We start from the raw sequence: 26,830 nt of genomic DNA on the forward strand, positions 1-26,830 counted from the left end.
AAGGGCAGTAAATAGAAACATTCAATCACCATGATTATTTTATTGTTAACACAAAGCTATTTCTAATGTTTTAAAGCATATATTGCATGAGTTTTAATAAATATGGGTGGAATGTACAAATTGGATGATTTTAAGTCAGTTGTTAAAAATTATATCACAGTTTTTCAAGGGTAAACACCTTTAAATACTTCCCCATTTCACAAACAAATCATCACTTGTCATAAATACTCAAAATGAAAGACTCGGAACCTTTTTGAAGGTTAAATTAAAGTGATGTTTTCCTTCTCTCTCTCTCTAAGATCACATTCTGGGGTTCATTTCCATGTGGCAGGTGAGGGCCGACTCCCATCTCTCTTTCCTCTGAAGGTACCGGGCCCTAATTTCCTTGGATCCCCTCCCATTAGATCCTGCTGTGCCAGCTCCTCATCATACCTGTAACATTCCAAAGTAAACGCTGTTGTTGTTAAATTCTGAAGTTTAACAATGTACTACAGGGTGACATTTTCAAAGTTCTCCTTCTTTCAAAATAATAACCATGTATTATACGTACAGAACATCAAAATTTCCAAGGTGTTCTTTTGCTGGTATTTTATTCCATCTAACGCTGAAAAAAAGTAAATAAAAGATGAAATAATTCCATCTAATTCTGTTTTGTTTTTTACATTTACGAGTAGATAATTATATTTAAATATAGCTGGCAAACAAACCCATCTGATCACCACATACTTAAAGTCAATATCTCAGATCCTTATGAATCTAACAGTTATTCTGGGCACCATCAAGAAATAACAAAGTTTGTATGTTATTGTAAAAAAAAGTGTAATCATACTCTGGAACTTGTCCCGGAGGAATGACGATATTGATGACATCATTGATGAGTTTATACTTCATTATTCTGTCACTAGAGGTGGTGCTTGTCAGAGAGGGTGAGGCATTCACCTGTCAATCAAATACAACTGCATGTTAACGACATAGAGGGTGTGGCATTCACCTGTCAATCAAATACAGCTACATGTTAACAACAGAGAGGGCTAAGGCATTCAGCTGTCAATCAATTACAACTACATGTAAATGAAAGAGAGGGCGAGGCATTCACCTGTCAATCAAATACAACTAAATGTTAACAACAGAGAGGGTGTGGCATTGACCTGTCAATCTAATACAGCTACATGTTAACGACCAAGAGGGCTAAGGCATTCAGCTGTCAATCAAATACAACTACATGTAAATGAAAGAGAGGACAAGGCATTCACCTGTTAATCAAATACAACTAAATGTTAATGACAGAGAGGACGGGGCATTCACATGTCAATCAAATACAACTACATGTTAACGACATAGAGGGTGTGGCATTCACCTGTCAATCAAATACAGCTACATGTTAACAACAGAGAGGGCTAAGGCATTCAGCTGTCAATCAAATACAACTACATGTAAATGAAAGAGAGGACAAGGCATTCACCTGTATTTCTCATAAAAGACAAAGACTATATGAATGTGAATTATGCTGTTAACAAATCATGACAAAGCAATATACATGTACAGTAAAAATATATACAGATAGTTACTTTATACATACCTCTATCAACCAAGGCTTTAAATTGTCATCTATAATTATATCATATCTAAAATACAACAAAAAATATATTTATTTTACCTTAGCTACAAAAGTCTCATTCATTAAGTGGAAAAAATTAAAAATTATTCTAAAAATAGATTGATTTATTGTGAAGGCATACCCGTAACACTCAAAGCAATGCCTGTCATTGGATATACATCCCTGAAATTAAATAAAAAGGAAAGTCACTTTTAATCAACATAATATTTTAAAGGATCTCAGACTTTGGTATAAGCTTAGATGTATAAAATAAAAGGTTACTGCTCGAAAAATTAGTGAAATCTAAGGAAGGGTAAGAAAACATGATAGAGGGTGAGGCTTGCTAAGCCCCATCTTTTTTTAGTCCAAATCTCACTTATATTGTAAGACAGTTAATTATCATGTACTTTGTTTAATTTGCTTTTAAGTTTTACATATGATCCAAAATGAGCTATTTTCAATAAATTTATGCCCATTTCTGCACCTGAAACTTCAACTTCATGGTACGCAACATGTGATATCACAATGATTTTAAAGACGTTGGGCTACACAAGGCTGTATTTCAGCATTAAACAGGTAACCTCTTCTAAGTCACCAGCGTGAGGCAGTGTTTAGAACATCTGCTCTATAGAGTCACGAAGTAAGGAATTATGTCGCAAGTTCGAATCCCACTGTGGGAAGTGGCGACTGGTCCTTCAGATGAGACTGTATAAACCGAGGTCCTGTGTCGCAGTAGGTGCTGACATGAAAAAGATCCCTTCCTGCTCAATGGCCAGAAGTGCAGAGTATAGGACAAAATTTGCAGCACTCCACCACAAGTGGTGGTGTCTCCATATGAGTAAAAAATTCTCGAGAGGGACATTTAAAGCAATATGAGCTGCATTTTTGGGAATTTTATTTTGCTGATAAAATGTGTTATTATGTTTTGTCTGTATGTAATCTAAACCCTTATGATCAATAAGACCAAAATAAAGTTTAACAAGAGGCCCAGGGGCCACAGCGCTCACCTGAGCACATCAGGCTTGAATTTACTCCACCCCCCCCCCAAAACTCAAAGTGCTGAAAATCCCAGAAAAAAATGAAAAAATCTGAGAATTTCCATATAAATTTGCACATCTACACATTGTGTCCTAAATATCTGCAAAGTTTGATGAAATTCTGTGCAGCGGTTTATGAGGAGTTGCGCTGACAAACTGTTCATCTCTATATTCAAGGTATGGCCAAATGCCTAAGTTAAAAAGTGCGGAAATTCCCAGAAAAATAAAGGATTTGGAATTTCTTGGTAAAATGCACATCTATACATTGTGTCCTAAATATCTGCCAAGTCTGGAGAAGAAGATTTTTAAAGATTTTTCCTATATATTTATGTGCAGCGGTTTATAAGGGGTCGCACTGACAAAATGTTCATCAGTATATTCAAGGTTTGACCAAAACTCTAATTTGAAAAGTTCCAAAATTCCCAGAAAAATAAAGGATTTGGAATTTCCTGGTAATATACACATCTACACACTGTGTCCTAAATATTTCCAAAGTTTGACGAAATTCTGTGCAGCGGTTTATGAGGAGTTGCGCTGACAAACTGTTCATCTCTATATTCAAGGTATGGCCAAACATCTAAGATGAAAAGTGTGGAAATTCTAAGAAAAAAAAGGAATCAGAATTTCCTGGTAATATGCACTTCTACACATTGTGTCCTAAATATCTGCAAAGTTTGACGAAATTCTGGTCAGTGGTTTATGAGGAGTTGCGCTGACAAACTGTTCATCTCTATATAAAAGGTATGGCCAAATGCCTAAGTTAAAAAGTGCGAAAATTCCCGGAAAAAATAATGGAATCAGAATTTCCTGGTAATATGCACATCTACACATTGTTTCCTAAATACCTGCAAAGTTTGACGAAATTCTGTGCAGCGGTTTATGAGGAGTTGCGCTGACAAACTGTTCATCTCTATATAAAAGGTATGGCCAAATGCCTAAGTTAAAAATTTTTTAAAAATGCCATTAATTTTTAACAAATGGAATCGGAATTTCCTGGTAATATGCACATCTACACATTGTGTCCTAAATACCTGCAAAGTTTGACGAAATTCTGTGCCGCGGTTTATGAGGAGTTGCGCTGACAAAAAAAAAGGACTGACTGACTGACTGACTGACACTCTGACGGACGGGTCAAAAACATTATACCTCACGCAACTAGTTGCGTGGGGTATAAAAATGTTTCAGAAGAAATATTTCTGTACAACCGAAGATACAGTATTATATAAGAAATCATTATTGTACAGGACGACAATAATTCAATTTTGCTTCAATCAAAGCTTATAAAAAGTTCTTCCATAGCAAATATGAACAACAGAAGTTTATAAATGTTCTATTTTTCTGTCATTGAAATAGATAATTATAAATTTGCAACATTTTCTTCCGATGTCAAACATGCAGCTCATATTGCTTTAAACAACATGCATACAATCAATCTACCGGGTCAATGCAAGTGGTGATTGCAGGACAAAACATTATGACCGTCACATAACATTACTGATTAGTACAGTATAGATATTGTGTGTATACTTACAGCCACAGCTTTTAAAGAGTGCACAATCTGCCACTGCATCTCATCAAACAGTCTGTCTGTAACCTACAGGTATCAGTTTAAAAAATCACAATTTATCAGAACTTTTACAGAAAATTGGTACATTTATTTAAAAATTTTAAAGTTTATTCTTCAGAAAGAAAACTAATATGTTTTACCAATTTTGCTGCAGAACTGCAGTGTTATGGTTTTAAATTTGAATTTTTGATTAAAAGGACATGTTAAAAAATCAATATACAACATGTTACACAAGTAAATTATTTCATGTTAGAAGGACTATTTGTCAATGTGATCTTCCAGGAAATAATTGATGTAGGGAGAAATTTGATCTCATTCACAAGAATATATGTACCTCTTTCCCTCTTGTTCCCTCCAGAAATAGTCGCAGATTTTGAACGGTCCATTTCCCTCCATGCACTGCATTATAATCATCCTGTCGTAATGAAATATCACAGTTCAGATGATAATTATAAAATAGACTCGTTTTTTGAGCATTTCTCAATATGAACTAGATGAACATGTACAGTGGACATCATTAAACTGAAAATGTAGATGGTTATTTCTTTAATATTTTACTGGAAAAATATTTTTTTTAACCAACTTTTAATAAATATTTAATAAAAAAGGTGTAAATAAAAGAAAATTGAGTTATACCCCTTGTTTTTGGATGGAGACATTGGTGAGATGTACAAACATGTTGTCTAGCTCATTAATGCTGGCATTGTATTTAACGGTACAGAACCTGGCAAAGCCTAAACGGAACCTGAAAGTCAATATGCACAAATGTAACAGAGCATTTCAAACTCAAATGTCCTATAAACTCGACTAATGTTTCTCCAATGCTCTTACAAAAAAATATATTGCAAATTGAAGAAACTTACAAATAACACTTCAGGGGTCTGAAGGACGTCACGAGGACATAAAGTCGAAGGTCAAACTTCTTTCCTCCAATCAGAAGTGGGTTGTCAATGTATTTAGAAATGACATAAGTATCCTTTGATGTTGGGGGAGTAAAACTGTAAAATTAAAAATAAAAATATCAAAAATTAACTATCTTTTGGTTCATTCCACTTCTTTCTTTTATTAGTTTCCATTTGGCAAGTTAGTTGTATGTATACTTTATCCCAAAATACAATATTTATTTTGTGCAAAGCTTTTTAAATATGCGTAGAATATATAATGTATTACCCTACAGATATTGTCCTTACTTGCTTGTTTTGCTATCCCTGGACCACTTTTTTAACTGAGATAATTTGTTTACCAGAAATATTCCCACTCCTCTAGCTGGAAACAGAAAAGAACAAAATGTCTATATATTTACAGGAGCATGACATACTGCAAACCAATGATTTTCAAAAATTCAAAACAAAAGATGTACTACTTGTAGATATTGACAGAAATTAAAGCCTATACATGTATAGTACAATGTGAGATCAAATAGATATTAGAGTTATCTCCCTTGTAAAAGCATTATTTTCCTCCAAATATTGTCAGACTTATGTACAACTGCACATTTTAAAACCAATCACTTTCTGGTTCTTCTACTTTTATGATAAATGATAACAAGACGTACCTTTTCCACATGGTTTCATAATCCACGTAGTGTTTGGATTTTTCCTGAATTCCTCCACAAACAAATTGTAATCAGCTGGTAACATGAAGGTTTGAGGAATAAAATCTGAAAAAAGAGAGTCACTGTTGTCTTACTGTGTTATGTTCACAAAGAATTAAATAAATACAGGTATACATTATTATAACAGTAACTTTATCTGAAGGGTCATATTACATCAAGTTGAAGGCACAGATCATCCGCGGACAAAACTTGACATTTTGCATCTCATGGTATAACATTATAGCTGTAGAGTACATGTCTCTCTAATAGTAATAAGAAATCAGCCCCTGACTGGTTAGTACCTAGGTGGATGTATCGTCCCATCTCATCCTTCTCGGCCAGAGGACTGCCCTCCTTGTCCAGGTCTTTCCTGTATCTCTTGATGTTTTTGACCATCAGATCTTTTCTGGTCAGTTCAACATGATTTGGAAAGTGACTGATCACTCTGAAAAAATGAAAGAGTTAATTTACCTAGGCAATCTATATAATTGTACCCTTTTACAACACATGTTAATTCGTTAAATTTTGGTTGCACAATGCATTAAAAACTGCTCAATGATGCCTACCAGCTAAATGATTCATGATAAAGTTTAAAGTAAATAAAAAGTTGAAACTGATACTAATATCAACCATAAGAAATTAAGTTTATAAAAAAAACTATAAAAGAATAAAAAATATTTTACAAGCTTAAGAAATATAACAATTGCAGATTTTCTTGAGCAATTTTGTAGATCATTCCATTTAAGAAAAGTCTGAACCATCATGGTAGCTCAGTTGGTAGAGCACTAATGTTCCATGACTTGAATGTTGTGGGAACAATCTCCAAACTGCCATAGGCTTCATAAAATAGGTAGCAACTGTTTCTTCGCCACGGGCTCTTTACTTAGAAGTGAAAGTTGTAGGTTCTCCTTATGAGACTTTAAAAACCAAAGCCCTGTGTCATGGTAGGAATTGGCACAATAAAGAACCCTCACTGCTCAATGGCCCTGAGTACATAGTAAAAGTCTTATTTGAAGCCCTTCACCGGTATATGGTGACATCTCTATAATATGAGTGAAAAAAAATCATTGAATGGGAGGTAAAATAATTAACATACAATCAATCATTAAGAAAAATCTGCAAATCACTGGGACAATCTAATAGTCATTTAGAGTGAGTTGAAGTGTTTAAGTATCTTCTCATCAAATATGATTTTTACAAATGTGTTCTAAACAAAATATATGTATTGTTATACATGTAAATGTATTATATTATGCATTAATATTATATGATTTTAATGCTACATATAACAGAATTGCAATGGTACTTGCAAATAATATTAATTCCATGATATAAATAAATGTTTAAAAAAAACTACTATCTGGATATCTCTTAAGGGAAAATTTAAAGTGTTAAAAATAAAGTCATGTATAACACATTACTGGATTCATGTGTGAATGTTTACTAGATTTCCTTGTTCTTATAATAGAACAAGTACATGAGTTGACTTATTTTCTGTTAGTTTCCTGGCCACAGACTTCCTGTGAATAATTCTACTTAGAGATACTTAAAGATTACACCACAATACCGGGGTATCCTAATCAACCCTTCTTAAACCTTTACCATTACACATATAGTTCTGTTCCAAAATGTAAAAAAAAAAAATACCATCATACATGTGTACCATGTTTTATGGTAAAATGCTGCCTGCCCATGTAATGGATACTGATTTAGAAGATGAGGTGTTTTGGGAGGGTGACACAGATATACTAAATAACACCCGTAAGTAGGTACTACATTATGCCTAGGTCACATTTAAGCCGATGGTCGGGCGACTATATTTTTTTGGTCTTGTCGGCTGAAAGAACAGGATCGGCCGACACAGTATCGGGCGACACGGAGCAGTCACATTATTTCCTAGGGACACCGATGACTTGGATAAATAACACAAAAAATCTTTTTTCTTTAGAAATCAGCAATATTTTTTAATAGATCTATATTCAGATAGATGATGTGAGTAATGTTTGCAAGGCAAAGTGGCAGAATCTTATAAAATTGTGACTCAGTGTTGAAAATGTGTGTAAAATTTGTATGGAATTGCATAAAAACGACAAATGGTGCATATCTAAGCAGCAAAGAATACTTAAGATTTCTTTATATCTTACAGATTAATTTTTTATTTTATCTCTGTTCAAAAAATTTATAGCAATCCATGCATCAAAATTTTGTTTGTGTTATGTATCCTTAATAGGTTAAATATTCACAAGTCGGCCAATCGTCGAGCTCTGAGCTACAGTTTGATTTTAACCGTCGGCCGAAATTTTCAACACCTTTATTGTCCAACGACAGACGACCGACTTAATAAACTGACAGCCGATGGTCGAACGATGATCGAAGGTTGGTCGACGGATAACTGCACTTGAAGAAATCGGCCACCGACGCATGAAAAATTATAACTTGGATCGATGGACACAAAATTGGTCGGCCAACAAAAAAATAGGTCAAAATCGGCCAAGACAATGGCCGATGAACTGACGACTGTCACCCGAAGAATCCCATTTTTGCTTCAAAACCTGTACGCCGTTGGTCGTTTTTGGAAATGTGACTGGGGTTTAACAAGTGACTGAGAATTTTTGTGTCTTCTACCTAACTCCTCAACCATTTTACTAGCCTTATATGAGTTTACTTGTGTAAAGGATAAGTCACTGTATAGGCATATATAAGGTATATAAGCTCTATTGGTATAAATAGATTACAAGTACATGTAGAGCTTCTTCTTTTGGTATCGTTGAATGTTCTTAATCAATCAATATGTACACAAGAAATGGTACATAATGTAGTTAAGGATTACAGGTTTGCAGTAAATTAATGGCTATACAAAGCATTGGTCAGTCTCAATCAATGTCTTTGGAAAATTTTACCTATAAAGAGCTTTTATATTAATTTAGTTGATAAACCTTCATAATCTTATTATCTAATTACTGTAAAGGCAGAAAAATATGAATTTAATAGTGATATATAAATTAAGTTTATTTCAATGTTAAGAATTCTCAATTTTTATATGCCTTTATTTTGAATGTGATAATTAACTTGTTAGTTGTAAACAAAGAAATCCCCCCTCCCTCCCTTAGAAGCATTTCAAATCATAAATCAACAAAATTTTGTCACAACAAAATATTCTGTTTCTACAGTAATGTACACTGTATTATAAACACTTACTGGTCATCACCAAGTCTGAAACCACAGTCAATGCTGAAAACATTTCTAATACTCTGTACATTGGCCCTGTCAAAATAAATGAGAAAAATGAGGTCATCTCTAATCAGACGTTAATCATCCTGCAAACAATTTTAAGTCTACAGAAGGAATTTGTGAGGCTTAATTATTTCACTTCATCTTTATAAACTTGTAAACTACAGCATGATGAAGAAATGAAAATTCTAGTATGTACTTTTATTAGTTCACACTAGCATGATCAGAAAAATGTTTTAATCATTGTTAGTACCAGTAGAAATTCCAGTCGTCGTCCGGGGAAACAGGTACCCATCCTCTGGCCTCAAAGTTATTCAGCAGGACAGACTTGTCCATGTCACTCGCGTACTTCAGTCTGGCCATGATGACTTCCTGCCGTATGTCAAGGGTATGCCGATAGTCTCTTATCTCAAGTCATTTCACTAGAAAAGGAATTTAAGGATACATACCACACACAAAAATTTGATGCATGAATTTATATATTTTTTGACTGATTTAAAATGGAAATGACAGAAATAATCAATCCCTAAAACATAAAGAAATAGCAAGTTTTCTTAGGTGCTTATATATGTGACTTTGTCTCATTTTCTACACAATTCTATTTCTATAACGTACGTTAAACCCCGTTTAACCCCCCTCTCCTGGGCTATGGCATGTTTGAAAATATAATGATATAGAAATATTAAAGTTACCAAAAAATGGGTATCAACATACTGTTTACTGGGAAATTTTCACCCCTGTTTTATTTCCGTCCTATCCTCATTTAGGCAAATTTGAAATGGGGCAAATTCAAGGAATACAATATAATTTCTTAAACAAAGATTTGACTGGGCGAATTTGAAATGGGGCAAAATTGTTTACAAGTGTGAAAGGGCGAAAATAACAAGGAGCGAAAATAATCCTGTATATAGTATGCATTTTTAAACTCTGATACGGTTAAAGAAATACATCCAAATGTCTGACAGTGCATGGCAAGTAAAATTGATATCTCAGTTTGGGCGAAACTCCCATTTTCCTTGTTCGAGTGAGTATCTTTGATATACTGTAAACGTATTACATTTAGCGGTGTATTCTAATTAGCGATTTTGGCGGAAAGCAGAGTCAGCTAATTCAAGTACAACGCTAAATGTCTTGTATATTAACTTTTATAACAAGCAAATTCAGACAGCGCTAAATCAAATCTACGTTAACTTGTTGATAATTGAATTTCCGCCAAATATCGTACACGCCAAATATAATACATTTACAGTATATTGTTGTTTTACTTTATTCTGAGTCCTAGCTACTTTCTAGACAAGTAAAAATCAATCATTATTTTCTGCCAGTAATGAGGGGGTTTGCCACGAGAGATTAGGGTTAGTCCTCACACACTATTTGACTGATTAGGGTTCTAGATTTAGTGTGTACCTGCCCGGGATATTTCGTCTAAATGTCTTAGTGCTTGCATACCATGTGAAAGATTAGGGTTAGTGACTTGTTCTTTTAGATAAGAAATTATGTTACTTTAAATTTGTAATTTTTGCAAGATCATAATTCAGCTTCAATAGCATTTCATTGGTTTATTTAATATATGGACGAATGGCTGTCCGAAAGAAATGACACTAAGCATGCGCTGCATGTGCTTCATTGACAATTACTTTTTGTCATTTTTTTTTAATGAATTAACAAATTTATTACTTTTTTCAGAGAACAAGGTTAAAAAGTTTTTAAACTAAACTTTTAACCACAGAATTCGATTTTTGGGTCAAAAAGGCAAAAAAGCCCCCCTTTTTTTATCACTCACGTGATTTCAGATATACTGAAGTTGCCTTTAGCGATACTACATTTTTTTTTTACATTTTTCTGGGGACTGATAAAGTCGTTCCCATTATGTTATGGTCAAACCCACTGGGGGAAATCCACTCTGAGCTCAAACAAGTAATTGGGACAAAACCACTCGGAGCAAACAAGGAATTGGGACGAAACCACCCGATTCTTTATGCCAAGTTAGACTCCTCTAGTTTAATGAATCATCATGCATATACGTCCAAGCCTAACAATTTCTCTTTTGTGAAATTCTAAACCGTGATATACTGGTAGTTTACTTAATTACTTTCATAATAAATTAGACAAAATAAACTGAAAATACTACTAATTGGTATCTTCATAAAGATCTTCTAGTTGGGAAAGAACAGTGTTAGGGACTTTTTTATTTTCATATCATTATTAATCACTATCATGTCTGAATCAGAATAATGCATACATTCGTTGTTTTGTTTTTTTAAAACAAATACCCAAAGAAGAGAAGATTCCTTGGGAAATATTCTGTTTCTTATTTCAAATGACTTAATGGTTATCAATAATTATAAATACCTGGCTGATTATCAAAAAATTAAAAAATAGTTAAATGCTTGCGTCCTTCCCAACCATCTACTACAAAAGCAGAGGAAACGCGAAAACAGGAAGTGGCGAAACTAAATTTAAAATTCCACTATGATCTTGACAATTACGGAAAGTGTAAAAAGGGATTAACTTTGACCCCCCCCCCCCCAAACTCCATACAGTGTCAATTCTCCGGGACAACTTTTTCCCCTACGAATAATGAGATGGAGTTGTAGCATAACGTAAGACTCAGCTGTCTGGAGCTTGCCCCCCCCCCCCCTCATTAAAAAAAAGGTCCGTTGGCCACAATGCTCCACATCATGTGGCCCTTTTTATGCCAACGATTCGGGGGCAATTAATTAATTTTTGCCTTGTCTGTTTGTCTCTTTGTTTCACATATAAGAGGTCTGAACACAGGAGTTTTATCAATAAACTAGAATTAAACTTATAAACCTAGCCCTGAGCTTCTATCACGAAGTGAGCGAAAAAACTCACTTCGTGAGCGAAACTCAAGGCTAGGTTTTTACTGATTTTGACTTTATTTCTTGTTTATAAAACTGCAGCGCCGACTCATGATGATGAATGTGGTCTGAATCAGAGAGTATGACTTTTTATGAAAGGTTAGTTATAGCTTCAATATTGGATTGCTTAGTTGTAATACTTTGTGAATGTGTCATAGAAAAATATTTAATTTTAAAAAGCCAAAGAATCCTTTGGGTACGAACACGGAAGTGTGTGTGTGTGTGGGGGGGGGGGGGTCCCAAGCATCTTTTCAATATTCATCATAATAATCATACATACATATACATATTTGCTGTTCTAAAAAAACACTTTATAATATGATTGCGCCCATGACAAAAGGGTCCTTATGGCATTTTTGCTAAAACAGAGAAATTACGTCATAAAGATGTGACGTTGCAGACTGACGGTGAACTTCTTTTGAATATTTTTATTTAACCACGTGTTTTGACGTTTGACGTATCCAGAGTTTTTATCGCTGTTTCCAACATGTGGAATTGAATTTCATTTATAAATTAATTTAATCAATATCTGAATCTCCTAATCCACTGATTTTAATAGATACATGTGTATAAATATTAAATAAAAACATTTAGAACTGGTTTCTTAACAAACATTATTAAATACGTCTCTATAATACCAATAGTTTTCCTATACATGCGTAATTAAATGTATAGAAGCAGTAGACAAGGTGTTTTCTGATAGCATATTGAACCTTTATACTCTAGATAAATTTTATTTACATATTTTTACCATTTTTAGAATACATCTTAGACAGGGTATATCGTAAAAAATATTGCAAAGGAAAATTGTCTTCCTACTTCTTTGAGATCCGCTCCACCACTCTCAAATATACATCGCGATCGCGTCGATCACTTGTAAACATTGATTCATCGGTGCAAACTGCTTAAACTGTTGTTAAATAGTTTGTACAAATGTTGAAACTAAACATACATCTTCCACGTTTTTTACAAATCTAGCAAGAATGTGTAAGAACGATAGTTATGAGGCGCCGTTTTAATATTTTTAATGTATATTCTGATATCAAAAAATCATTTTGTGATATCAGAAATTCGAATTTTTGATATCAAAAAATCATTTTCTGATATCAGAAAATATATTTTTTGATATCAGAAAATAATCAAGATTTTGTGATATCAAAAATTAGAATATTTGATATCACAAAATCATTTTTTGATATCAAGAATTCGAATTTCTGATATCAATTAATCATTTTTTGATATCAAAAAATCTTAAAAAAAGGGGATTTTACTCTGTGATATCAAAAAATTTTTTCTGATATCAAAAATTCGAATTCTTGATATCAAAAAATATAAGTCATGGACCGTTTACCAACTTTTGAGTAAAAAACTTGATCATAACCAAATTTTACTGTACAAACACCTCTTGTTTTAGTTGCTTTTACATTTTGAGGCTTAGAGTTCTCTCAGGCATGGCTCTGAAATATTATTCTCGGTTGATATTTCAGCGTTTTAAGGGAGGAGATATCTATTTGGTAAATTTTCCACGTAAAAATAATGCAAAAAATTACTTCTCCAGAAACAAAGACCACTCTTAAATATGAAAGTTTGGGCATGTTATTTTTCCTTTTGCTTGTCAACATATTTTTGTGTCGACGTTTGTCTCTAAGTTGTTGTGATAACCCGGCCCGCATCCCCCCACCCTCGCCATCATAACAATTTGTTCTGCGCCTGCTTTTTATAAACAATATAGTGAATGTACTATTTCTGACAAGGGAGCATCCAAATTCCCAGTCCAGCAAGACTTCAATTATATTTTTGCAAGAATTAAAAAAGAGCATGAATTCAGCTTTTCATAAGATTGTTATAGAAAGAATGCATATATTTTCATTTACATGATTTAAGAAATATAATCCAGATTCGATTTTCTGCTTTTGGATCTTCTTTGTGCCTATATTTGTGTATTCCTTATAACAAAACATTTCTTCGGATATCCCCAAATCTGACTTTGGCCCACTTTTATAAAAAATACCATACTTTAAAGTTGTTTGGTCCGAATACCTCGACATTTAATTGTTCAGATCAAACAACTTTAACATTGGCCATAACCAGACCTGGGGTCAATTACTTTGAAATGTAATGCATTAAATTACAATTACTTTGGAAATTTTATCATTACAATTACCATTACTCTCATTCAGAAAAGTAATTAATTAAATTACAATTACTTTGTTAAAGTAATGAATTACATTACATATTACATTTTTAAGAAAAATCACAAAACGTATGACCACACAATTTATACCTATTAGTTAACTTTCAAACTTTTTGCTCGATTAATATGCTTTCCCTCAGATCTATAAATCAGAGTGGTATTTGGATTTTGGATTCATGTAACATGTTCATGTGGTTTACCAATCCAATCTACAGTTGACACAAAGAAAGTGGATCGGAACAGTTTCAATGTTGTAGTTTTATTTTGTTCAATATCTGATGTTAGTTTCTCTTATTTTTTTTTTTAAATATGTGATTTATTAAACATTTCCTACTATATGTTTATGTATTTAACTAATATTTAATTAACAGATAATGCTATAAATGGTAACAAGTATTAAAATACTTAACGAATTAATTAGCACTTCTAATTAGCTGAACAGGTATAATCAATGAACAATGAACTATATTAAATTAAACACAACCAAGGGTGATAATTACAAGTACCTAAATATAGTATTTGAATTTTGAGGCCTTACGCTACCAAAAATGAATGATGGTAAATATATCAGTCTATATCTATATTTGGCCTTATAAGTTTTCTTTGTGTCTACAATAAATCATACTGATCTTGTATCATGTTTACCAAGTCCATTTTACCAGAATGAAAAGGGAAAAATAAGTAGAAAAATATAATTTGTATCGTAATTTAACTAATCCATTAGGGATGAATATCGCCAAAAATTTCATATCGCGATATATCACGATTTTTTCCCACAATATCACGATAATATCATGATATTTTTAAGAGCAGTTTTTACAATGATTTTATATGAAAAGTCATTATTTTTCTAAAGAATATGCTAGAAAAATTTTTTACTTTCTTGAAATTTATATGTATATAAAATCAATTATGTTTGAACGGTAAGATGCCGTTCTTTTCACATCATTTTTTTTTACACTTTCTGTAATTGTAATTTGAAAGATTGAACAAATAAATGAATAATTTCTAGACTTTATAATATGTACCAAAAGACCGATATTTAGGTCTCTGTATCACGATACGTATCACGCAACAAAAAATCGCGATATACCGGTATACCGATAAAATCGCACATCCCTACTATACATGTATTTATGTCTTTTTTTGTATCTTTCTTTAAAACCTGATGATTTCTTTTAATATTTTTCTCTGGTTCTCTTCAATTGATTTTACAATTGCCGTGTGAAGAAGTTTTCTATTTTAAAAACAATAATTTAATATGTCTATCAATTCCCATTTAATAATTAAAAAAATTGTAGGATACAGGATTTTAATTTTAAGATTCTAACATTATTAATAAAAAAAAAAAAACCTCAGTGATATTTATTTGTTTGAGATTAAAAAATAAGAGACTAATATACAAAATGTAATTGAAATGTAATTGGTCATTACTGACATTTTTTTAAAGTAATGCATTACATTACAATTACTTGTAATTGAAAGATGGATCCATTACACATTACATCCCATTACCTTGAAAAAAAATGTACTGATTACAATGCATTACCATTACACATTACCATTACCCCAGGTCTGGCCATAACTTTGAACAATTGTTGCTTAGGGCTTTTATACTTTAAAGGTGCATGGACACTGATTTGAAGTTAATATTTTCTGTATAATATCACGACTTATACATTTTAATAGCTTTTCACACAAAAATATATTAAAAATTTTGTTTCATCTTAAAGTTATTGAAACTTCAATTTTTTGGATGGGTTTGATTGACACATCCTTGCACTCTCACAAATTTTACTTTTATTCTTTAAAATACTTAGGAAAAGTGGCAATATTTTTCATTTATACACAAGATTGCCACTTTTCTTAAGTATTAAGAATAAAATTAAAATTGGTGAAAGTGCAAGGATGTGTCAATCAAACCCATCTAAAAATTTGAATTTTTAATAACTTTTAGATGAAATAAGATTTATTTTTGTGTGAAATGCTATTAAAATATAAAAGTTGTAATATTATACAGAAAATATTCACTTCAAATCTGTGTCCATGCACCTTTTACATCAATTGTGTATTCATTTTGACAAGACCTTTAAATGGGTATATTTTTGACCCTAACCTTAGAGTCTGACCCACATTTAAATATTCTATGTAACAAGACCTTCCTTCATATACCAACAGTTTTGCCCTCTGGAGTTTGACTTGGATCTGAGAAACTTCAAAAATCAACATTAGCTATCATATGGAGCCCGAGGCACCAGTGTTTCACAAACACTCTGCTATTGCTATTTCTCTTTACTGACTTTCTGAATTCTGGAACTGAGAGAATATACTGCTGGCAGATTATCCTCAAGAATTCCTTACATAGATTGAATACACAAGACTGCTATATAATGTTTACTATTTCTTCTAGCAATGAAAACAATCTGATGTTACATTTTCAATTTTAACTTGTTTGACAAAAAGTAGTGAATAACTGCATGAATATGTTGACATTTTATTTCGGCAAATTGACATTAAACAGTTAAATTAAAGTGCATGTACAGGATTAAAAAAACCTCTAGGGGTCAAATTACACATCAATGTTTTTTTTATTTATATACATTATCAAGTGATTATAGGGTAACTAAAGACCAATTTATCATGAAATTAATATTCATTGACAGAAAAATTTTCAATCTGCTAGTATTTGTTTCATTAATAAAATATTAAAAAAATAAACATCATAAAAAAACATCATAAATGTATGTTTACATTTTCCCCTTTTATTTATCATGTGTAAAATGACATGCTGTTCAACAGTTTTAGAGAGTATGAAGAATTAAATACATCAGCATCCAGAAATATCTTTCTGTCTTTTTCTAAAATGTCGGACTTCTTTAGGATCGAATCCCCTTTCTTCAGCTCCAAATACAGCCCAATCTGGTGTCAGCGCCATGTAATCCTCGGCAGAAAATTTGTGATTCCCTCCACTCTCTCTGTAAAGCTTGATCAGGGAGTGAAATTTGGGGTAGTCAATCCATGTCCACCACTTCCCCTCGACAAAAAACTTTTTGTGTGCCACTAGAACACAGTTTGAATGTTCATGTTCTGATGCAATCTCATAATCCCCGTCTAACCTGTCCACCAGCTCCTGCACAAAGTTGACAACCTCCGTGTGCCATGGAACATTCTCCATTGTTAAGTTAGAGGCTTTTGACTCACCACAATAGGTGACACCCTTCACTTCAATAAAATCGGGTTTCCCTCTGGACACCAACTTTGCATAGCTATCCAATTCATCTGTATTCAAAGCTTTGACTAAAGTTAATCTGTAAACTGTTCTTTGACATTTTTCTGATAATGCGTCAAGACTATCCAGAAATCTGTCCCAGAAATCACGGAACAAAGGACGATCAATTTTCTGAAGACTCTCTTTAGTACTAGCATCCACGCTTACATACAACTGAGTGACTGGCGACAGTTCTCTTATTGCATCAGGGAACTGGGCATTAGTTACCAAAAATGTAGAGATCCCCTCATCATGCAAAAGATCAATAAACTTGCTAATCTTTGGATACATTATGGGCTCTCCAACGAGTGAAAGGGCACAATGCTTTGGTGTCATAGCCTCAGAAAATCTTTCTGACTGAACACCAGGTACACCTTTAAATTGTTTAATAAGGCCCTTATGATTCTGTAATGCTCCTTTTAAGACAAATTCAGCATCATCCATTTTCCATCGCCATTCTGTGCCAACAGGATTGGTATGATGTCTCCAACAGAATACACATTTGTTGGCACACGCTAGGCTTGGTGTTGTTTCCATGCATCTGTGACTCTCAATGCCATAAAAGGTGTGCTTGTAGCATCCTCCTCTTCCACGCATCATTGACTTTGTCCATCTGCACAGTTTTACTCCTGAGTGTGATCCTATTAGTTTGTATCCTTGCTTTTCCAATGAAGTTTTTATCAGTGGAGTAATCATATCGGTGGGTTCACTCTTTGATGAATCCTTTTTAGGTGATTTTCCCATAACCTTGCCCAAATCTTCAACATCCACAATATCATTGTCTGACGTCTCTTCTTTTGATTCATCTTCACTGCCAGAATCTTCAGAGTTAGCAATATCCTTTTCTTGACAGCTGCACTGACTATCACTTTTGCAGCTTTGACTATTAAATGTATCATTAGAGGGGCCAACAGCCTTCTCCTGTTTCAGTTTTTTCCAAAATTCCTTTTTCCAGGCAAAATAATCCTTTTCAAGACCACCATTCTCATCACCTAGACCTACTGCCAAAATTCTCTGTCCCGACAGTTTATGCAGACAACTGTCAACTTTTTTAGCAACAGTGTTAAAATCATTTCCATACACAGAATTACCAAGACCAAACACGGCATACTGTAAATCGTGCAGCATGCTTTTTTGTACTCTGAAATCTGAAGCACTTTCCTCTAGCCATTTCATGAACCATTCTGCTCCATCAGGTGGTGATCCTTCTGTGTAAGTAGATATAAAAACCACAAGGTAATTCCTACTTTCACTTTCATATGCCAATTGTTCATCTGGATCATAATCTTTTAGGTTCATCACTTCACATGTGTATCCTTTATAAACAGCATCTTTACCAAACATATCTGCAAAATGTTTGGATTTTCCTGTTTGAGTTCCATACAAAATTTTGATCTTCCTTTTGCTTTCTCTTTGTGTTTTTTCGTCTAATTTTTCTTCTTTTCGTGCCAAATTGTCGGTATATGTTGTCTTAAAACCGTTATGCTTGTCACTCTCTGCCTGTTCTGTCTTTTTCTTTCCATGCAGAACCCATACCAAACACACTGCTCCTAGCACAGCCGTGAAAATAGTCCAATATGAAGTAAGCAACTCCTCAAACATCTTTTGTGTAATCTTCTTTCACTGATATGTCTATGAAGTAAGAAAGAAAAACTCAGAAAAAGTAGGGGAAACGGGCATGGTGACTAGAAATCTTCATCAACGAAAGGTTTGAAATTTCTTGACTAAGAGTCTTTCATTAAAACGTTCAAATGATTGAAACGTGTGCAAAATTATTATGTTAAATCGTACATGTACTTTTTCCATGAGTACACTTCATTTTTTTTAGTTTTAGTTGAAAATAAAAACTTATGCTAGTCCATTATAATGTGTCATGTCATATATTTGGAATTGTATATATTTAATTTTTTTGTTATTTGTTTAAGGGATTGATTAATTATAGAGTTTATACGAATCATTTTATGAATGACGAGGAGCTAAGAATTTTTAAACATGGCCGACAGAGATGAAACGTCTTCTCTGAAACACCGAAAAATAGAAAAAGAAGGTATATTTTTGACCAAATATTACACAAAAAGAAAAGTTTTATATTGTTTATTTGAATCAATGACTTTGGGAATGCAATAGTGTGAGTGATTCAATGGTATTGCCACCTAAAATCGAAATGTTATTTTTGCTATTTGATTTTAATTTTCTCGACAGCTGGTTGGATTTTTTAGAGGAGTCTAACAAAGTACAAATATATTTGCTAGCCTTTGATTTCATTGGCTTTGATTTTTATGTCTCCCAGAGTTCTTGAAATCTTTTTTTCGCTGTCAGTCATTTGGACTGACTGCCATGTGAACATGGTGAAGTTGGTGAAGTTTGTCAGTCCTGCAAAAAAAAAAAAAATCAATAAAAGGATGAAAACTGTATTTGACTTTTATTATCAGTATACGTTGTGCACCCAGCATCAATAAACAATGCTCACTTCATGCCAATTTGATCGCCGTATAACAACTTTCTTTGAAACTTTGTGGGGGTCCATTTGCTTCATAAGTTTTTTTTTAATGTTTTATTTTGAATCTTTTTTCCATTCACATAAATACAAACCTATAGAATGTATACAATTTTTTCGTAAGTTTTTAATCTAGTTAGATTTTCTCACCTGGCTTACCTTAGCGCCATCAAAAATTAGTTTACCCATTATAGTTTGTCAACCAATCATAGTTTGGCACTTTTGTTCATCGAAGAAGCCATTACAAGATACAGAAAGCATTTGAAAGATAACTATCGGTCATTTTTAGGAAATCCGTATGATATTAGGTCGGATTGTCGCAAGTTCCTCTGTCAACACTTACTGGTCATTTGGACTGACACAGAACGCAAAGTAATTGGTCCTTGGTTGTTTTTGTCGGTTTGCCGTCAGGACCGAAAGATTTCAAGAAATCTGCTACTGTTGCATAAACTTTTTATACCTTTTTTATACCTTTTCCTATTTGATTTTTATCGGAATTTTAAATTTAATTGGACATTTTATTTGCTTAAAAAAGCAGGAAACTATGTGATGTCCTTGCTTTTCAGACCTGGAGCTGAATTACCACTAAAAAATATGAAATCACACTATTTTTTTAAATAATATATTGATGTTATAACCATTAGGGTGGGTGCAGATTCTTTATTTAGTTAAATTTATATTTGGCTCGTCAAACCGCACATGTCATTTGCTACATATAGACTCTCGACTGATGTCACATGATGTCTTTTTTTTTTTCATTACCAAATCAAACCCTGAACACCGCAAAATTTAATCAATAATTAAAGTAAAATCTACTGATTATTTGCTATACATCCATTAAAATCAAGGCAAGTATTTTTTCTGGGAACCAATTGTTACTCCGAGAATGATGTATGCGGGGCTGAAAAAAGTACCACATATATATGGAATATATATGGAATATTTTGGCTCTACTGGCCTTTTATTTTGCACCTTGAAATTGAAATTTCAGCAAAATACAGAATGCATGACTTATTCATTGACGACGTGAAGCCAAGTCTTAGAGAAGTTAGATTCAACATTCTGAATTGTGACACTTCTTTGATATATTTTTGATAATGTCCATTCTCTTTTAGCTGATGAAGGGACTCAATACACAGAGATTCGACCGAGACTGACGAATCAGAGCAGCAACACAAAGCCATTACTTATACTGGGCCTAGTGTTCTTGTCCTCCATAGTCTGTCTGGGACTTGTTTACCTCAGCTTTCCTAATCTAGAACAGTATGTATGGTACTTTGTAAAGGAAATCTGTATCAATGATAGTATTTTGAAAAGATATCCACTTGAATTTTTTTAGTTGATAGTACATTGTAATATATAAATTCAGGTCTCCTGACTCTCCTCTCTAGCCATTTTTTAAATAGATTTTTTTAATTAAATTTCACCAAGCTTATAATAATTTTTTGCTTAAGTTAATCATCACAGGCAGAAATTGAATACTTTGTTATCACCATGATCATGTGTGCATCTCTCTTCAATGTTGATATTCTGTGAACTTCAAGTTTTGGACATTCAGTGTCTCATTACATGGATAGCTGTACTGACTGTGAATTTAAAATTTTGGTTTTGATTTAGCACTTATTAAGCATTCCAATATGTTACCTAAAAGAAAAAAAATACGTCAATTGTATTGTGAATGCTGAAGTTTTAACCATCTTTATAAGGAAAATACAAATAAGATTTTTACAATATAATTAACTTTACTGTTTACAGTGGCATTTATTTAGAGAACCTTTTTGTTGTATTTCAGAGAAGAAAAGGAACACATAAAGCTTCCCAGGAATATAGAAGATGCAAAGAATTTAGGAAAAGTTTTATCACGATATAAGGACTCCCATTATAACCAAGTTTTAGGGGGCTACTTCATAACATATATATTGTATCCTTACTATAGTTAATTATATGGTCAACACATCTCATATGGGTTCTACATAAATAAACTTTCATTTGTTCTGGATTTGTGAACATTTTGAAATCTTTAAATATCTTTTTGTCAAGAACCACTAATCTAGAAAAAGCGTAAAACTGATTGTTGGGTTCATACTGTGAAATCACTAATTTTCTTGGGGGGTTAATTTTCATCATTTTTGAGTTATGAAATGACCCATGGATTCATGACCACCACAAAATGGAAAATTTTATATGCAATACTACTAAACATTCTCGGACATTCTGACAATCAAATCAAATCCCCACAAACCAATACTTTTTCTTTAAACCCTCAAATTTTTACCCCACAAAAATACATTATTTTACTATACGTGTGTTATTTGTAAAAACCTTGACTTTATAACAGCTTGCAATCTTTTGCCATACCTGGGTCAATATTCCTCAGTATTCTCTCTGGATTTCTATTTCCATTCCAATTAGCTCTGTTTCTTGTTTGCTTGGTGAGTACTTTTTCTTTTCTCAATCAACTGATATCATAAAAGCCTTAAAATTGTCTCCGAGCATGCCAGAATGTTGACTTCGGATCTTTGATGTATATTTGGATTGCTTTCAGTGCTCAGGGATTGGTGCTTCTTTCTGTTATCTGATGTCTTATCTAGTTGGGAGAAGACTGGTGGCTAAATACATCCCGGACAGAATAGCAGAGTGGCAAGCTCATGTAAGCAATACATAACTTCTCACAGATAATGTAAACCAACTATTATTCGCGTCATCTTTTATTCACAATTTGTTAGTTTAAAATCAATCCACGGCAATAAATTTCTACAAATAAGGAAACATTTTCTACAAAAACAAAGCAAAATAAAAGGTTCACGGCAATTAACATTTGCGACTGAAAGAAGGTTGTAAAAGTCGCAAATATTTCTCACACACGAATAAAAGTTGGTTTACAGTATCTTCTGTATGTAGCTAGTGTCAATCTAATTAAAATCAGACTTCTTAGATCCACACTGTATGCACTCTGCATAGCGAGAATTAATATACAAGTCTCAGATATCTTCTGTATGTACATTGTAGCTAGAGTTAATATGCATCTTTATTCAGGTGTCCTCTAGTCTACAGATATCATGTAGCTAGCAATAAACATTAATATACATTCTTCTCTGAGTTTTCTCTGACATGCTGATCACATTGATATGTAGCAAAATTTCTGCATTTTGCCAGATTGCAATAAATTAATTGTACCATCCTTTTACAAAATCTCTTAGTTTCATCAAATTTGAATCACTTTTAATTTGGCTAAGATGCAAAATCTGTCTAGATGCCAACATTTCTATTAAGTGTATTTTTAAAGAAAATCACAAAACTATGAACATTATCATTTTAAAGCATGTGTAGCATATTGTTGTTGTTTTTTTGTTAATGAAGAGTTTTGCAGTGAACATAAAGATATTAATAAAATATAATCCTCAAACAGGTCTGGAACTAATTGCACATATGAGCATACTCTTTTATCATTTGCATCTTTATTGGAATAAACTTTCTGTAATGGACCTGAGGTTATCTCATTAAAAGGATTTTTTCTCCAATATCCATTGAAAGAACTGTAGAAAAGATTAAAAAATGCAAATGAAATCTTTGTTTCAATATTGTACATATATTGTATTGATGACAGAAAAAGGTTGCACCTTGAACATGGTAGTTTCTCATAAAAAAAATTTAACCCAGAATAGAGTTGATTGAATGTTGCAAATAAAGGTGTAAAACATTAGTATTTTTAAACATTTAATGTCATTTCTTTTTAACGTAAAAATTTAATAAAATCACTCATTTTTATTCACATGCTCCACATTTGTATTCATTAAAATTTATGAATGAATGAAACCTTTTTTTAATTGTTTCTTACAGGTGGATAAACACCGAGACCACCTGCTGAACTACATTATATTTCTGAGGATCACACCATTCCTTCCTAACTGGTTTATCAACATAGCCTCACCAGTGATTAATGTACCAATTCTACCATTCTTTGTGGGGACTTTTCTGGGTAAGACATGAGATAAGAAACCTACGTTCTACCTATACTTTATTACATTGTATTTCTGCAGATGTTCTTGTCTGCAGAGAGCAAAACAGTGTTTTATTTGATGTGACGGTGTTTTATTTGATGTGACAGTGTTTTATTTGATGTGACAGTGTTTTATTTGATGTGACGGTGTTTTATTTGATGTGACAGTGTTTTATTTGATGTGACAGTGTTTTATTTGATGTGACGGTGTTTTATTTGATGTGACAGTGATTTTTTGATGTGACAGTGTTTTATTTGATGTGACGGTGTTTTATGTGACAGTGTTTTATTTGATGTGATGGTTTTTATTTGATGACAGGTGTGGCTCCCCCCTCGTTTGTGGCCATTCAGGCGGGGACCACTCTCCACCAGCTGACCTCCTCTGGGGACGCCGTGTCCTGGACCTCTGTCTGTGTACTGGGGCTGTTCGCTCTCCTATCATTGGTGCCCGTTCTTCTGAAGAAAAAACTCCAGGAAAAATTTGATTGATGAAAGTAGAACCTTAGATCTCTCATCGCTTATCTCAGTGTAAACATTGACTTTGTTTATTTTATTTTTATTTATTTGAGTAAATACATGTATATATTCTGGGGATGTCAACTTCACTCGAAGATAAGTCTAGTCAAATATTTGGGGGCTTTATTTGAATGATGGTCAAGTATTCACTAAATTAATTTTCTTCTGTCAGTTTGACATTTTTTTTTTTTTAGACTGCTTGTTTTGTTGTTCACTCCGTACATGTAATTTAAACCAAGCTACTGTCACTTACAATGTATTTCTCAATACAGGTATGAAACATTATTTACATATTCTGCAGTTAGCTTACTAGAAATACTTGTACTATACACATACCGGTATTTAGATTCAATTCATTTTTACTGCATATTTTATCCCAATATACTTCATTTAAAAAATATGACTTCTCAATTTTTTTTAATGCTTATGCATGTTTATCAAACATCTTGAGCCATTAACTGTTAGCTAATTCCAGCTAAGGACAAGGAATGGTATGTGGCAACGCACTTTGGAAAAATTACGCACTTTGAAAAAATTTTTCAAAGTGCGTTAAAATTGGGACAAAATCAACGCACTTTGAAAAAATTTTTCAAAGTGCGTTAAATTTGGGACCAACTCAACGCACTTTGAAAAAATTTTTCAAAGTGCGTTAAGAGTCTACATCAATATATTTTACCATGGAGACACTTAATGCACTTTGAAAAAAAAATCATGTTTTAGTCATGGAAAGATTTTATTTATTATGTATCTTTCAAAAAACTAAGCCTAATTCTAACCTCAAAAATGATTTGATTTACACCCGTCGAAAAGAGGATAAAACGGGTATAAGATCCCTTAGTCCAAATCTTTATCTTTCCAATACATAGGTGTCGGTAGCAAACGGGGGAGCGGAGCAATAAACCTAAAAAGGGTACACTGCATTTTTAATGCTTATACGATGTATATATCTTTCCAAAATAAGTGGGGGGCTTAGCCCCACCCCCATTCCCTCCCCTGGCCCTTTGCCCAGTCTCGATGTCTATGCTATACTCAAAGCATTCATATAATTATGTATTTACCTAACTGGTATGATGTTGAAAATTTCAATAATAAACGAGTTAATTAAAACAGATGAAAACTAGAAGTTTTTAAGTGCAGTAAAACGTATGAGAGAGAAAGAATTTTCATAGTTTTGAACAATCAAATTGGCCCTTTTTATTATGATAAATGCTAAGTTGCTTGAAGCTTTCCTCTGTTAATGCCCCCTATACACCTTTACATCTACTTATCAAAGACTAAAATTGAAAAAAAAGGAAACAAATTAATGAACTTAAACAGTCATCACTCTTTTTTTCAAGACCCTTTTATTTTATCAAAACCTTGAATATTTAAAACGTCAATTTCCCAGGTCCTACAGCAACTTTATATCATAAAAGAGTTATCAAACCAGGAACTGTTATTTATCATACCGATTATTTGAAGGAATATTGATCAATCTTTACATTTTTTTTTCAAAGTGCGTTAATATGGTCGATTTTAACGCACTTTGAAAAAAAATTTATTTTTTTCAAAGTGGGTTAGCTTGGTCCCAAATTTTAATGCACTTTGAAAAATTTTTCAAAGTGCGTTGTAACAATGGTAACCGCTGAATATGGCCCCTAATTTGATTTAAAAATCAGAATTCGACACAGTTAAAACTGTGATACTTTGTAGTTAAGAACTTAAATTGATGCTTGTTTTAAAACCACCACTAATTTTGACTCAAAGCTTTACAGAGGCCACAAAAGGGTACAGAGTTAGGACGTTTTCACGAATCCTCTTAAGTTATGGAAATGATAAGAATGACTGATGAAAACATTAAAAACTTGTGCTAAAGCGTAATTATGCAATTTCTTGCAAACAACAAACACATTTAAGAAATTTATTTAATTTCAAGATCATAACAAATATCAAATATTCAAAAAATAAAAAAATAGATCTCCCCAATATAATGATAATAACTTAATCTACATTGTACAATGTCAGAGCACAGACTGACCTTTGACATCAATAGACCAGTCAAAATAAAAGAATTAACTTAAATCCTTCTGATTGACTTGTTTTTCAAAAGTACATCTTTAACAAGCAATTGAGAACTGAAATACTTGTTGACATCCCTAGTACATGTACACGTATATTCCTTTATCATATTTTTTTATTGGATTTCGGGTCATACATCTTTGTGTTCAACTATATGTTTTATTACATGTATATGAATTCTACTAATATAAGTTGTAGCTCGTTTGTAAATATGAACTGCCTCATTAGGCATTAGGTATGGAATTTTATTCAAAATATTCAAAATATAACTGTTTTAAGTGGAATGTTAGTAAGATTCAAATTTAGCAGCTTATTTAAAAGAAATTGGCATTACCCGGTAAATTTATAGCTGTAAGTAATCTTAATTTAATAATTTCTAGAAAAATAGC

General features: G+C 32.8%; 3 protein-coding genes across 5 annotated transcripts; 1 reads left to right on the forward strand and 2 right to left on the reverse strand.

Annotated features, from left to right (window-relative positions):
* Positions 1-25: 25 nt before the first annotated feature.
* Positions 26-11,445, reverse strand: LOC134230667 (polyglutamylase complex subunit TTLL1-like). Of its 2 annotated transcripts, XM_062712503.1 has the most exons (15): positions 11,379-11,445; positions 9,280-9,448; positions 8,994-9,059; positions 6,098-6,240; positions 5,757-5,861; positions 5,392-5,467; positions 5,065-5,199; positions 4,838-4,946; positions 4,536-4,616; positions 4,166-4,228; positions 1,740-1,780; positions 1,580-1,625; positions 830-939; positions 551-604; positions 26-432 (listed from the first exon to the last, which is right to left on the reverse strand). In XM_062712503.1, the coding sequence occupies exons 2-15, from the start codon at positions 9,387-9,389 to the stop codon at positions 315-317; spliced, it is 1,257 nt and encodes a 418-aa protein (XP_062568487.1). In that variant the 5' UTR covers positions 9,390-9,448; positions 11,379-11,445; the 3' UTR covers positions 26-314. The 2 variants fall into 2 exon arrangements, with proteins under 2 accessions (XP_062568487.1, XP_062568488.1); XM_062712504.1 differs by lacking the exons at positions 26-432; positions 551-604; positions 830-939 and adding an exon at positions 1,037-1,096.
* LOC134230668 (transmembrane protein 41B-like) lies at positions 7,390-24,866 on the forward strand. Of its 2 annotated transcripts, none has more exons than XM_062712505.1 (7): positions 7,390-7,556; positions 20,983-21,130; positions 21,660-21,788; positions 22,206-22,299; positions 22,413-22,517; positions 23,708-23,846; positions 24,187-24,866. In XM_062712505.1, the coding sequence occupies exons 1-7, from the start codon at positions 7,451-7,453 to the stop codon at positions 24,354-24,356; spliced, it is 891 nt and encodes a 296-aa protein (XP_062568489.1). In that variant the 5' UTR covers positions 7,390-7,450; the 3' UTR covers positions 24,357-24,866. The 2 variants fall into 2 exon arrangements, with proteins under 2 accessions (XP_062568489.1, XP_062568490.1); XM_062712506.1 differs by lacking the exon at positions 7,390-7,556 and adding an exon at positions 19,296-19,417 and having other exon boundaries at positions 24,187-24,864.
* LOC134230666 (S-adenosyl-L-methionine-dependent tRNA 4-demethylwyosine synthase TYW1-like) lies at positions 16,483-19,086 on the reverse strand. The gene has a single exon (XM_062712502.1). It carries the CDS (start codon positions 18,970-18,972, stop codon positions 16,930-16,932), a length of 2,043 nt encoding a protein of 680 aa, XP_062568486.1. The 5' UTR covers positions 18,973-19,086; the 3' UTR covers positions 16,483-16,929.
* Positions 24,867-26,830: the final 1,964 nt, after the last annotated feature.

The sequence above is a fragment of the Saccostrea cucullata genome, unplaced genomic scaffold (genome assembly GCF_032062105.1).
Source record: "Saccostrea cucullata isolate Sc308-1 unplaced genomic scaffold, CSIRO_AGI_Scuc_v1 ctg144, whole genome shotgun sequence".
Lineage (NCBI taxonomy): Eukaryota > Metazoa > Mollusca > Bivalvia > Ostreida > Ostreidae > Saccostrea > Saccostrea cuccullata.

Coding starts and splice junctions, on each gene's coding strand:
- LOC134230668 (XM_062712505.1), top strand. CDS start 7,451: ATGTGTACCATGTTTTATGGTAAAATGCTGCCTGCCCATGTAATGGAT. Junction 21,789..22,205: donor TACTTCATAACATATATATT/GTATCCTTACTA, acceptor ACTTTATAACAG/CTTGCAATCTTTTGCCATAC. Junction 23,847..24,186: donor CTTTGTGGGGACTTTTCTGG/GTAAGACATGAG, acceptor ATTTGATGACAG/GTGTGGCTCCCCCCTCGTTT.
- LOC134230667 (XM_062712503.1), bottom strand. CDS start 9,389: ATGGCCAGACTGAAGTACGCGAGTGACATGGACAAGTCTGTCCTGCTG. Junction 4,617..4,837: donor TCTCCATCCAAAAACAAGGG/GTATAACTCAAT, acceptor TCATTACGACAG/GATGATTATAATGCAGTGCA. Junction 4,229..4,535: donor AGGGAACAAGAGGGAAAGAG/GTACATATATTC, acceptor TGATACCTGTAG/GTTACAGACAGACTGTTTGA.
- LOC134230666 (XM_062712502.1), bottom strand. CDS start 18,972: ATGTTTGAGGAGTTGCTTACTTCATATTGGACTATTTTCACGGCTGTG.